The sequence below is a fragment of the Felis catus genome, chromosome C1 (assembly GCF_018350175.1).
Source record: "Felis catus isolate Fca126 chromosome C1, F.catus_Fca126_mat1.0, whole genome shotgun sequence".
Classification (NCBI taxonomy): Eukaryota; Metazoa; Chordata; class Mammalia; order Carnivora; family Felidae; genus Felis; species Felis catus.
Window position 1 is genome coordinate 93014597 of NC_058375.1, and position 14390 is coordinate 93028986.

A 14390-nucleotide genomic window follows, 5' to 3' on the forward strand; every position below is an offset into this window, starting at 1 on the left:
TTTTATTACTTTTGTTGTTACTGTTGTTCTATTTAATGCTTGATTGGGCTGTTTTGTGGCTCTTATTTAGGTTATTGTTAGTTCAGTAAAGCAACTGAACTGTGAGTGTCCCACTGCACAGAGAAATTAGGCATGAATAGGTTCAGGTGATGAGAGCTGCCTGGGTGAGATAGGATGTTTTCATAAAATGTAAGGTGGGAACTCATCATCTTTCCAGGCAGAAGGGAGTGTGAAGAACAGGAAAATACAGCTTCTGTGACAATCCTTTGCACATTTTTCACAGACCAGTTCTTGCTCATAATTCTACAGTTTAGGACAAGAAAGCCAGCACCTGTTTCCAGCCTGTTCTGTAGTTTCCTTCTCACATTCCTTTGGTCCGTTGGGTCATTATCTATATGCAACAGCAAGAGAGTCACCACACAGAAAGGCTTTCTAAGGACTGGACTGTGGTTGGGTGGAGAGGAGTGATCCAAATCATTGCAGCTCCTGTGGGCTTCCTAACAAACATTCGGGCACCATGATCCTTGCTCCCTGCTGGGGCCCCAGGCGCTGGGCCCCAGGCGCCCTCATGCTGGGCGGGAAGTGGGTGGAAAGCTGTTAATGTCTGGTCACTGCTAATGCACGTTTTGCCCACTGTTGTCTCCCCTGCAGTCTGAGTACCACTACGAGTACACCGCGTGTGACAGCACGGGATCCAGGTGGAGGGTCGCCGTGCCGCACACCCCGGGCCTGTGCACCAGCCTCCCCGACCCTGTCAAGGGCACTGAGTGCTGTAAGCATTCCTGCCGCTCACCTCTGGCCTCTGCCCCGAGCCTCCTGCCATCCAAGCCAGGCCCTCTCTGACAGCGCAGCTGCCTTAAGGAATCAGATCTCTCCCCCAGTTAGTCCCCAGCCCCTTTGAGATTTGATACAGAAATGTGATTTCATGGATGCAAACTGGGTATCTAAATTTGCTTTTCTTTTCTTTCTTTCTTTCTTTCTTTCTTTCTTTCTTTCTTTCTTTCTTTCTTTCTTTTTTTTTAAATTTACATCCCATCAGGGGATAAAGTATGAGCAATTCCAGCTGTGTGCCAGTCAGCGATTTCTTTCTGTTTGCATACATTTTCTTTTGTGCCTGTGCATCTCTCTCCAGTCTGCACTTACCAGCCACAATCAGGCATTAGGAAAAGACTGTGATTTGCTTTTGTTCTTGAAAAGGAAGCCAGAGAAGATAAATTTCTGCACAGACAGACCTTTAAAATGCACTGGGCATCACTTCAGGGAACAAGAACCTTGCCCAGCTGTGGAGCTGACTATGTGATCAGAAAAGCCGTGACTTGTCTGCAGCTCTGTCCCCACCTCTGCAACTCTGTAGTCACAATTTTTCTACAATTGGCAGCTATTTCCCCTCCACTGTTCTTCTTAGCAGTGTAAAGGGATAAAACAGGGACTAGAATCAAGGAATACTTGGAGATTTGGAAAGGAGATTTAAATTCTTTTTTTTTTTTTTTAATATTTATTCATTTTTGAGAGACAGAGCATGAGCAGGGGAGGGGCAGAGAGAGCGGGAGACACAGAATCCAAAACAGGCTCCAGGCTCCGAGCTGTCAGCACAGAGCCTGACTCGAGGCTCGAACCCACTGAGCGCGAGATCATGACCTGAGCTGAAGTAGGACGCTTAACCAACTGAGCCACCCAGACACCCCGAGGGCATTTAAATTCTTAAAAAAAAAAACCAAAAACTTACATAGTGCCTGGTTCAGTCGGTGAGCAAATAAATGCTTGTTAAACTACTGAACAGATATTGTGAAGATCTGAGCGGGACTGAGGTGTGACTGCTGCAAACAAGTGAGCCATCTTCAGGTAACTCTGCCAGCTTAACCGAGCTCTTATGTGCATGCACTGTGAACCACAGAGATATATAAGGCACAGTCTCTGCCTTCAAAAGCTTAACGTCTGGTGGAAGAAGCAGACATTCATTCCTCCATTCATTTTTTCAGCAAAACTATATGGAGCCCCTACTATGTCTGTGCCAGTTACTGAGCCACTGTCCCCAGAGGAGCTCAGAGCCTAGCAGCAGGCACACACCAATATGATGTATTCATATGAGATGACAAAGGACAGGAGGTACGGGTGCCTAGGGCTCAGGAACAGCTCGGGGAACTACTTGGGCAGAGGTTTCCAGGTGGAAGAACACCAGACACATTCAGGGAAGAACATGTGGTCTGGGGTGGAGGCAACGCATGGAAGGTGACGGTGACAGATGGGGCTGTAGTGGAGCAAAGCCTGTAGTGGGAGATCAAGCTGGAAAGTTAGGTTGAGGAAAAAATTGCAGAAGATTTTGAATGCCTGGCTGAGAGCTTAGATTCTATAACCCAAGGGGAGTGCCTGATGATCTCTTAAATAACAGGAATAATAGTACCTATCCGTGTTTTAGAAAGATACCTCTGACCACAGAATGAGCAAAAGCAGGAAACAGGGAACTAGTTAGGAGGACTCTGTAATCATTGAGCTAACAGCCAGGAGAATCCCAACCAGCATGGTGGCAGTGGAGCCAGAAAGGAGACAGAGACCAGAGACTCGGGAAATTCATGGCTGAAGGGCTGGGCACCGTTCAGAAGACCATGGTATGTTCTACTGGAGAGCTCTCGGAATGGCCAAGGCTGTCCCTCAGGAAACGAAACCGTCAGGGACAAGTTCACTAAAGCAGAGCTCCCACAGCCCTAAATTTTATTTTTTATTTTTTATTAAAAAAAATTTTTTTTTAACGTTTATTTATTTTTGAGACAGAGAGAGACAGAGCATGAACGGGGGAGGGTCAGAGAGAGAGGGAGACACAGAATCTGAAGCAGGCTCCAGGCTCTATGCTGTCAGCACAGAGCCCGACGCGGGGCTCGAACTCACGGACCGCAAGATCATGACCTGAGCCGAAGTCGGCCGCTCAACCGACTGAGCCACCCAGGCGCCCCGAATTTTATTTTTTAAAATAACCGCTTTATTGAGATATAATTTGTATATCATAAAATCCACCCCCTTAAAGTGTAAAGTCTAGTTTTTAGAATATTCACAGTTGTACAACCACTATCTAACTTCACAATATTTTCATCACCCCCAAAAGAAACATCATATCCGTGAACAATCTCTACCCACGTCCCCTCCCCCCAAGCCCCTGGCACCATAGATCTGCTTTCTGTCTCTGTGGATTTTCCTATTTTGGACTTTCCATATAACGGGAATCATACAAGATGTTTTAAATCTTAGTGGGTCAACTTCTGGATCTTGATCCTCTGCTCCTCATTTTAGGGTGCCCACAGGTTGCCTACTCCTCCTGGTGGCAGTGGCCTCACCACCCTGCCCTTGTCCCTTCTCTGCGTTCCAGCCTTTTCTTGCAAAGCCGGGGAGTTTCTGGACATGAAGGACCAGTCCTGTAAGCCATGCGCTGAGGGCCGCTACTCCCTTGGCACGGGAATCCGGTTTGACGAGTGGGATGAGCTGCCCCATGGCTTTGCCAGCCTCTCAACCAACATGGAGATCGAGGACACCACCACCGAGTCCACAGAGAACTGTACTGCGTGAGTGCCCCCTATAGTCCCCTCCCCTGTGCTGGGCTGGGGAGGATGGAAACCAGGGAGCCAAGCAGCCAAGGGTTAGGTTGGAGCAGCTTCGCACAGGACTGTTGGACATAACGCCCACCTCAGCCCACTCTTACTGATCCAAGCTTACAGTGACTGACAGGCGTTGGTGAGGGGTAAAGAACAGGGGGAAATAGAGAGGGGTGGATACGGTGGATAAGGGTTAAATGGCCCCGTCCACTTAAAATAGAACCTAACTGGATTTCTGCCATGGGATTTTGGATCAGCAATAAGCTGCCTCAACTTGATTGCAACCCAATGTGTAAAGCGCTAGGTATCTTCCTGGCTTTGGTGCTAACTTCTAAAACTGGTCAGCCCAACCTGAGTTTTTAGGTTTGAGGGAGATAGACTAGGGCCAGATCTTTGGTCAGTGGTGGGTGGGATCTTCCAAACCTCTTGAGACCCTGGTGACCAGAAAAAATTTTCTAGCTCAGAAGGAGATCTTTTCAGTACTTGAAAAGCTCAGCCCCAGGTGCTTGAGTAACTGGTGAGCGACCCTTATCATATCTTTCGATATTTAATTCCAGGGACAGGAATTAAATGATGTGCCTTCTATGTGTCAGGCACTATTCTAGATGCTTTACATATATTACTTTCTATAATTCTCTCAAGAACCCTCTGAAATTGGTTATCATTATTTCCTTTACACAAATGAGGAATTGGAGGCTTAGCAAGGTTAAGTGACTTGTCCTTTGTTACCCAGCTTAGAACTGGTGACATTGGAATTCAAACCCAGTCCCAAGCTCTCTACTGCCCCATGAAGCCACCCTCAGATAACATTTAGTGTATGCTAGGCAATGTCGGGTCCTAGGGAGGAGAAACAGAGGGGTGCACAGATGCTCTTTGTTAAATATTGACAAATAAGATGCGAGGAAAGTACCTGAAAGTTTCTCTTACCCCCAAGTAATCAAAAGGATAAAAGGAGTTAATGATTGTTTACACTTGGGTCTCTAAAACTGGGACCAATGTGTCCCGTTCCTACACTTAAAAAGAAGGCCCATTAGCGGAGCCAGGCAACAGGTATTTTATAGTCCGATTTTAATGTCACTTTAGAGTTTAATATTATGTGTCAAAATCATTGGCATGACAACGTTGGCAACAGAGATAAAGCCAGGGAGGATTAAAGCTGAAAGGAGACCCATTTACGTCCTAATAGAGAATGTAATTGACTCCACCTCCCCACCCCTGCAACAAGGTGCAGGCCCGGTCACCCAATCAATTCTTACCCGCTTGAAGAAAGGGTTTCTCTCTCTGGGGACCTCACTGAGAGTCCAGAAATCATTACCTCTCAGCAAGACAGGATGTGGGCCAGTTAATAACAACTTGTGTTTCCATAGCACACACTGCTTCAGGGCCTGGATCTTAAGGCATCCAAGACATCCCTGGGAGGGGAGAAAGAATGTTTCTCCTCTGTAGAAATGGAGACGAAATGGCCATCTAGAGAGGCTGTGTGATTTCCTCACCGCCCTCAGAAAGGCAATGATTGAGCTAGTACCGAGATGTTACCCGAACCCATGTCCACTGTCTCCAACCTGACCAGAGCCAGCCTCCCCGCTGTTCTGCCTCCGGCGCCCCCAACTCGTCTCAGCCTCTGCTCCAGCCTCTGCATGCCACTGGCTGCCAGCAGCCAGACCGAAAAAACACAAGTCCAACCACCGTACTTCCCCACTCGAAACTCCAGATTCTGTGGATTCCTGTTGCTCCTGGAATAAAATCCAATACCTTGCCGCAGCCTGCGTGGCCTGCCTGGTCTGGCCTCTGCCTTCTGCCCATTTCTCCAGCTTCACCCAAATGCCTTCCCTCTGGCTTACTGTGTTCCAGCCACGTGGCCGCCATACTCCTTCCCTCCTGGGCCTTTGGACACGCTCTTCTCCAGCTCTTCTGGCTCACTGCTGCTTCACACTCAGGTCTCTGCCTGAAGGTCACTTCCTCGGAGACGCCGGCTCTGACCCCACAGATTCCCGTCACATACACACTCTTGCACCATCTTGTATTTCTCCTTATGGCACTTAGCAGACTTATTACTATGTGATCAATTGTGCGATTAGTTAAGTTTCCTAACCACTTCCATGCCTCGATTTCCCCATCCTAAAAAAAACAAAACAAACAAACAAACAAAAAAACAGTGTTAAAAATAGTATTCTTGTAGGTTGTGGTAAGGACTAAATGAGACGATCCATGTGAAGAATTCAGAGCAATCCCTGCCACTAGAAATCAATCAACACATGTTGTTATTATTGAATGTGAAATGATCTTCACTAGAGACAACTCTGACAAAACCCAGAATCGTGATGCCTTTTGCAAATGTAGCCCACTTATGGCATCCTTTTAATTATTCATCTCACTCTAGGAGTTACTTATGGAAGATGCCATGGAGCACATCAGCATTAAGCGTTGTCTCTTTTAGCAGGAGAAATCAATACCATTCGATTAGTTGGGGTGTCTGGGATGAGCTCAGCGTAGGTATTTGAGAATAACACTATTTTTTTTAATGTTTACTTATTTATTTTGAGAGAGAGAGAAAGCGGGGGAGTTCAGAGAGAGAGGGAGAGACAGAATCCCAAGCAGGCTGTTAGGGCAGAGCCCAATGCGGGGCTTGATCTTACGAACCGTGAGATCATAACCTAAGCACAAATCAAGAGCTGGTCGCTTAACCAACTGAGCCACCCAGGTGCCCTGAGAATAACACTATTAAAGAACTTGAGGGGCACCTGGCTGGCTCAGTCAGTTGAGTGTCTAACTTCAGCTCAGGTCATGATCTTGTAGTTCTTGAGTTCAAACCCTGCATGGGGCTCTTTGCTGACGGCTCAGAGCCTGGAGCCTGCTTTGGATTCTGTGTCTCCCTCTCTCTTTGCCCCTCCCCTGCTCTCTCTCTCTCTCTCTCTCTCTTTCTCTTGAAAATAAATAAACATTAAAAAAATAAATAAATAAGGAACTTGAAATACATGCTATTATTCTAACAAACACAGGTCCCCTTAACAGACCACTGTTAATACTTGCCTGGGCTGGTCTCAGGCAAAACAATGAAAGAGTGGGATTATCTTTGGTCACCATTTTCTACATTAATCTATATAATTCTGAGTCCCTCCTATGTGCCAGGCACAGGGCTTGGTCCTGGGGCTACATTAGTGAGCAAGATAAGTTTGGTCTCTGCCCTTACAGCATCTGTAAGCCAGCCAGAAAGACAGACAATTAAAGAAGAATTAAAGAAGAATTAGAATATGATCAGAAGAGGGGGTACCTGGGTGACTCGGTTGGTTGAGCATCTGATTTTGGCTCAGGTTATGATCCCAGGGGCATGGGATTGAGCCCCTTGTTGGACTCTGTGCTGAGCCTGGAGCCTGCTTAAGATTCTCCCTCTCTCTTTCTCTCTCTCCTTCTCTGCCCTTCTCCCCTGCTCATGCTCTCTCTCTAAAAAAAAAAAAAAAAAAAAAAAATGAATATAATCAGAAGAAGAAGCCGAATTGCAAATAAAGAAAAGATGCTCAGCCTCACTAATAATCAAAGAAATAAGATGTAAAGCCCAATGAGACACTGTCTCTTACTACGTCATATTGGCAACAACTTTACAGTCTGACCATTCCAAATTTGGGGAGGACGTAGAGGAACAGGAACTCTCTCACGTGCTGGCGGGCGCAAGTTGGTAGCAACTACTTTGGAGACGGTATGGCAGGAGCTGGGAGAGCTGGAGGTTCACACGCCCTCTAACCCAGCGGTTGTTCTCCCAACCACCTCCCTCAGACATGCGTACGAGGAGCAGAGCAAGACTGTTTCTAACAGAGTGGGTACAAGAGCAAAACACTGGAAACAACCTAAAAGTCCACCAATGAGTAATGGGTAAATAACTCTGGTAGAACCATGCAAGACAATATTATAGAGTAGCAGAAATGAAAACATAACTGTGTGAATAGGGATGAATCCCACAATCATCACACTGAAACGAACAAAAAAAGTAAGTTTCAGCACACATAAATATGATGCCATTTACATGAGGTCTGAAAACGTGCAAAACCATGATCGTAGGGCATATTGTTTAGAAATACCTGCATGATTATTAAAGGATAAGGAACATGTGCAGATGGTAAGCACCATATTCTGGAAAGTTGTTACTTGGCTGAAAGGAGCAGGTGGTAGTCAAGGGCTTGAGATTAGCTGGGTGTACACCAAGGCTTCTGCTATATTGTATTTCTTAAGCAGGGTGGGGGTCTTCAATCTCTCATAGTATGTGTAAGTGAAGTAGCGGAGAGTTATGGCTACCAGAAGAGAATCTGTGAGAGCTCAGGGTACACATAGCAGAGGCCAGTAGAGTCAAGGGGGACTTCTCAGATGAGGTGATGTTATTTTAAGACATGAGGAGGAAGTAAACAGAGGGGGAGAGGAGGTAGTTTGTTCCAGGAAGAGTGAACAGCATGTGGGAATACCCAGGGGGAGGGAAAGTTTGGCAAAAAAGTGAAAGAAATGCTGCAGGGCTGGAGTCTAGAAGGTTCTCTGCCCTTCCCTCTTCCCAGTTGCCAGTTACATGCAGCATCTAAAAGTGGGCATTTCCAGAAAAACAGGTGGGATAGATTGGATGGACTCTTGGTTTCTGAAAAACAGCAGTGTCTGCTAAATTTCGTTGACAGCTTCAGAATTAGGCAGACTTGGGTTTGAATCTCAGCCCTGCCACTTGCTGGCTGAGTGATACCGGGCAAGGTACTCACTGAGCCTCAGTTTTACCATCCATTAAGTGGGAATGAATGGAAATCATGAATATAAGACGTGTAGTTCAGTACCTGGGAGGAAGACAGGTGGGGGTACACCTACCTGTCTTCCTCATGTCGGCTGTATCTCCAGCTTCCTTGATCCAGAGGTCATTCTTTACTGAGCATGTTTGTGACTAAACTCCCGTTTGCGAGTCACGAGTCTGGAATTCCACCGAGACCCAGCAGGACATGAGACCTGCACTTCCCACAAAGCATGATGGGCCGTGCGCCTGCCAGTGAACTTGGCTCTCGTTCCCTCACAGGTCCAAGTGGGTTCCCCTGGGTGACTACATCTCCTCCAACACAGATGAATGCACAGCCACGCTGATGTATGCTGTCAACTTGAAGCAGTCTGGTTCCGTCAACTTCGAGTACTACTACCCAGACTCCAGCATCATCTTCGAGTTTTTTGTAAGCCCCTGGCCATGGGGAGGCTGGGAGGTAAAGGCTCTCCAAGGCTCAGATTCATTTACAGGATCACAAGCACATTTCCGGTTGGGGATTTTCCACAGTTGTCTTCCCTCTGGAGACAACTATGGACAAATGGGCTGAGACTTCAAGATGTGGGGAGAAAGGCAGAAGTTCGGGGACTCTGCAGGGGCAGGAGACCCTAGGCATTCCGCCTGCTCAGACATGAAAACAGCATGTAAAGGCTTCTGAGTTATGAGTTATTTTTTCAGTGTTGATGCATTGCCTTTAAAAAAAAATTTTTTTTAATGTTTATTTACTTTTGAGAGAGACAGAGTGTGAGCAGGGGAGGGGCAGAGAGAAAGGGAGACACAGGATCGGAAGCAGGCTCCAGGCTCCGAGCTGTCAGCACAGAGCCCAATGCGGGGCTTGAACCACGAACCATGAGACCATGACCTGAGCCAAAGTCAGATGCTTAACCTACTGAGCCACCCAGGCACCCCTGCTTTGACGTTTTGTGTGTATAACTAGCTCTTGCCCTGCTTCAGGACTCGTGTTTTGAGCTCAGTCCCCAAAGGAAACTGGAAACTCTTCCCCCATAAGAAGAGCCCTCTGGAAGGCTGTTGCAGCATGGGGGGGGGGGGGGGGTGAAGAACCCATTTTCTTGGAAAGCTTTGACTCTGTCCCCAAACTCTTGCCGCCTCAGGTTCAGAATGACCAGTGCCAGCCCAACGTGGATGACTCCAGGTGGATGAAAACCACAGAGAAAGGGTGGGAATTCCACAGTGTAAGTATCATACCAGCCTTCTTGGAGCCTTTCCTGGGGATACCAGAAAAGGGATCAAGGGCTTTTCCTCCAAGGACAGTTTCCTCCTGGTCTGGGCCTCCCACCCCTCTGTCCCTAGAAGGCAGGGGTCTGACATGATGAGGATGCCATAGTTTCTGTCCTCTTGAGTTGACAGAATATGGGTGTGGGCCGACTTGCTCCCATGGCTCGACCCCAAGGACCAGCAGCTTCGTAGGGTTAAGAGCCAGGTCTTCTGGGGATACACAGAACCAGAGAAGAGTGAGGGAAGTCCACTCACCCTCCTGTCTGCACCTTCAGGCTCCTCCATGGGTCTTACCTTGGAGATACTCGTGGTATATGTGGGTGAGGGAGAGGCCATGAGGGTTGTAAGAGGAGGCGTCAAGGCAGAGAGGAGCTAAGCTGATTTGGGAGGAAGGGCAGAGCTGAGGAAGTTGAGGGAAGGGATCAGAAGAGGTGCCTCCACGCAGACAGTAAGGAGAAGGATCCCCACAACAGGCTAATCCGATGGATTAGGGATATCCATCTCAGCAGCTAAATGAACTTCCTGTTTGCGGTTTCTAGGTCGAGCTAAACCGAGGCAATAATGTCCTCTATTGGAGAACCACAGCCTTCTCAGTGTGGTCCAAAGTTTCCAAGCCTGTGCTGGTGAGAAACATCGCCATAACAGGTACCAAGGGGGAGTTGGGTCCAGCATCTGCTGCTGATTTCCTAACTCTGGGGGGGGGGGGGGTGCTGGTGAGGGCCGGTGTCCAGGCCTCAGTCTCTAGGCTCAACCATTGCTTTTCTATGTTGTTCATCCTCCCTAGGGGTGGCCTACACTTCAGAATGCTTCCCCTGCAAACCTGGCACATATGCAGACAAGCAGGGCTCCTCTTTCTGCGAACTTTGCCCAGCCAACTCTTACTCAAATAAGGGAGAGACTTCCTGCCACCAGTGTGACCCTGACAAATACTCAGGTGATGTTTCTGAGGGTGGGTAGAGTTTGGTGGAGGTGGGGAGGGGGTGATAACCAACAAACATGGGGAGAAAACAGGAAGGAGAGCATCCTTCTGACCATGCTAAAGACGATGCTTCTTAAACCCTGGTTTCCTGGACACTGGAAGAGCCTTGCTGATCCACACTCCACTGATCACTCTGGAAACAAAAATGAAATCATCCAACAAGTAATTATTGAGCCCCTACTATGTGCCAGGTCCTAGGTGCTTGGAATACACCAGTGAACAAAATCGACAAAGCTCCCTGTTTTCATGGAATTTACATTCTGGTGGCGGGGGGGAGGGGGGGGGCGGGGGAGCCAGACAATAAACAGTAATGATAATAAATATATAATAAATTATAGTACATTAGACAGTAAAATGTGCAGGGGGCTGTGGCAAAAAGAAAAAGCAGTTCAGGGTTACAGGGATTAGGAAAGTTGGAGAAAGGGGTTGCAATCTTTTTATTTTTTTCCTAAGCAGTGAAATTTGTAGACACGAAACCTTATATAAGATTACAGTTGGGGTGCTTGAGTGGCTCAGTCATTTGAGCGTCTGACTCTTGACTTCGGCTCAAGTCATGGTCTCGTGGTTCACAGGTTCGAGCCCCGTGTCAGGCTCTGCACTGACAGTGCGGAGCCTGTTTGGGATTCTCTCTCTTTCTCCTTCTCTCTGCCCCTCCCTTGCACTCATGCTGTCTCTCTCAAAATAAATAAACATTTAAAAAAGATTATAGTTATAAATAATAGATACTGTAAGTAAAAGGTATATGTTTATATATTTTAATTCTTAACAATTATTATCAAAGTTAATTTAGAAGAGCCATGAGGCTGTATTGATGAGCAAAACATTTTTGATAGCAAGGGCTAAAGATGGAAGTTACAATCTTTTTACTACTTTTAGCAGCCTGAGCATCCATTGAATTCAAGGGAGGCCTTTTCAGGAAATCCAGGGTTCCTTGGAACATAGTTTAAAAACGAGTGTTCTAAGGGAAAATAAGGGGACAGGTGTAGCAGGCTGTTGCTAGTCTCTGAGTAGCTTCCTAAAGCATCACAACTTGAGAAACAGAACTGGTCATTTGAGGGAGTCCCAGGGTAGCAGGGCTATGGTGTAAGGTGGGCAGTCTCCCCAGAGGACCCTCTGCTCAGGCACCCCAGGCATTGGCACAGCGGCCAATCTCTAAGACAGGTTCTAAACAAATAAGCCGGGAGGGAGAAGGAGTCCCTTCGCTTTCCCTACAAACACTCATAATTATTCCAGTTTCCTTTTCTTACCCAGACTCACATACACACCAAGCTCAAGGCTCTCTCTCAAGCAGACACTCAAACCTGTCCACAGACACACCCTTCAGCAGGTGTTACACTATGTGTTTGCTCGGCCAAGACGAGCCACTGACCATGTGAACCGCTTGTTTTTTACACTATTCCTAAAACAACAGTCCTGTTTATCTACACAGATCTTGCCAAATGAGTATAGTTTTCAGCAAGAACAGGAATGTTGAGATCTTGAGGGATGTTTTTAATCCATAAGTCTAAATTCCTGTTTTTCCACTTGCATTTCTCATTCTCCTTCCCTGCTCTATCAATGGCAGCCTTTGTTGGTCTTAGTCTCCAGCTGCCTTTCCAGCCCAGCAGCTGTACAAGAGTTTGAATGGCAAGGTGGCTCTAGAGAAACCGCCTGGGAATGTTTTGATCAACTCTGTATGTAAACTGATTGTCATCCAGACAACTGTTACGAAAGTGTTCGGTTGGGAGTCTGAGTTTTTGAACTTTTGCCACCAGGTTCTCAATCCACCTCTTTGACTAGAAAGTGAGTTTTTACAATGACTTGACTCTTCCAGAATACAGGGTCAGTGGGAGGCTAGGGAAATGCAGAGAGAGACAGAGAGAGACAGAGAGAGAGAGGCGGGGGTGGGGGTGGGGGAGAGATCAGAGCCTATGATGGACTATGCGTAAAGGGAGGTCAGAAGACCCTGTGAACATTTAGTCATCTATTTACAACTAAGTCCTGAGTGCTGGCCAGGTGCCAGGGCTTGGGCTTGGTGCTAGAGTTGGAGCTGGTGCCTACCCTCTACCTTATGTCAGAAAGTAGGAACGCTATTATAGGAACACCTAAATTTAGTAACCCCATGGTGCAGTAGCTGCTGGGATAGGAGCTCTGAGTGTAGCACACAGTAGAGGCAAAGAAGAGAACTGGTCAGTCCTTTACTGTGGAGACAGGAAAGGGTTCAGTGGCTGTGGTCTTGAAAGATGAGTTGGTGATTTGATGGATGTTCTAGAAGTGTAGCCAAAGCCAGAAGGCTCAGGGATCTTGAAGAAACTTGGCATGGCAGGAACTGACTTGGAGAGACCTAGCATCCAAGGCCAAGAGGTGGGCAGGCAACAGGCCATCCACCAGCCCTTCTGTGTCATGGCTAAACATTTGAGATTTGATCCTATCAGCAGGGATGGGGTGGGGGTGGGGCATTAAAGAATTTTAGCTGGGGAGTAACATGATCTGGCTTGTGGTTTTGAAGGACCACTCTAGCTGCCATTTGGAAAATGGATGAGGAATGGAACAACTGGAGGTGGACGCCACAGTCCAGAGATTTTGCAACAGGCATCATTGCCGGTATCCAGGACCTAGACTAGGAGCTGATGGGCCTGTATCTGTTAAGGACAAAGACTTGACTAAACGCATCTTTCTTATTGATAACTAAAATTTGATCATTAAGATGAATTCCTTTGTGTTACATTGAATATTAGGGACTTATTTCCTAGTAGAACAGCTTTGGGTTTAAGAGCATGGACTCCAGGACTAAATTACTAAGGTTCAAATCCCTGCTCCACCACTTACTAGCTGTGTCACCTGGGGCAAGTCCCCTGTCTGTGCCTGAGTTTCCTCATGTATAAAATGGGAGTGGCAATAATCCTATCTACCTCATAGTGTTACTGTGTGGATCATTTGATTACTACAGATGAAGGATTTGGAACAGTGCCCGGTATGTAGTAAGCACGTATTTTATCATAGCTGACCCTTGAACAACATGGGGACAAGGGGTACCCACCCCCCAGGTAATCAGAAATCCACATGTAACTTTTGAGTTTCCAGAAACTTAACTACTAATGACTGGAAGCCTTACTGCTAGCAAAAACAATTGATCAACACATATTTTGTATGTTTTGTGTATTATATACTGTATTCTTAAAATAAAAGAAGCTGGAGGAAAAATGTTATTAAGAAAACCACAAGGAAATCTACTCCTGAAATCATTGTTGTACCATATGCTAACTAACTTGGATGTAAATTAAAAAATAAATAAAATATTAATAAAAAAAGAAAAAAAAAGAAAACCACAAGGAAGAGCAAACACGTTTACAGTATATATACTGAATATATATATATATATATATATATATATATATATGTATAAACCCAGTCTGCATATAAGTGGACCCTCCTGGTTCAAACCTGTGTTGTTCAAGGGTCAACTGTGTTCATTTCCGTCAAGGCTAGTCCCAGCTGTCTTCGTTTAATATGAAAGTACTTTTAGCATAGGTAACAACAGTAACACGTCACTTGGATGGTACTTTACAATTTACCAAACATTTTCTCATGTATTACTCACAGCAGAGTGCAGGACTGATCTCCCTGTTTATAAATGAACAAAGGGCAGCACAGAGAATTCGAGGGATTTGCCCAGAGTCTGAAGTGGGGTCTGACCTGGGCCAAATATTCATTAGATGCTTGAACCTTCAGGGGAAATGTTTTCCTGTGATGCAGTGGATCAGGATGACAAGACCTTGTACTCCTAGAGGTGGGGAGAAGGTCCTGGAAGGAGGTGGGAGGCTCAAAGAGAGAAACTGGA

General features: G+C 46.4%; 1 protein-coding gene across 5 annotated transcripts in view; it reads left to right on the forward strand.

Moving 5' to 3' along the window:
* The window catches only part of ELAPOR1 (endosome-lysosome associated apoptosis and autophagy regulator 1), a 73341-nt gene that overhangs the window by 36022 nt on the left and 22929 nt on the right, over nt 1-14390 (forward strand). For 4 of the 5 annotated variants that reach the window (XM_045033249.1, XM_019837556.3, XM_006934965.5 and 1 more), the window contains 6 exons: nt 652-772; nt 3359-3551; nt 8617-8764; nt 9468-9548; nt 10131-10236; nt 10376-10525. In XM_045033249.1, the coding sequence (XP_044889184.1) occupies nt 652-772; nt 3359-3551; nt 8617-8764; nt 9468-9548; nt 10131-10236; nt 10376-10525 (799 nt within the window). The remainder of the gene's footprint in view (nt 1-651; nt 773-3358; nt 3552-8616; nt 8765-9467; nt 9549-10130; nt 10237-10375; nt 10526-14390) is intronic. The other variant, XM_045033250.1, reaches the window with a different exon arrangement.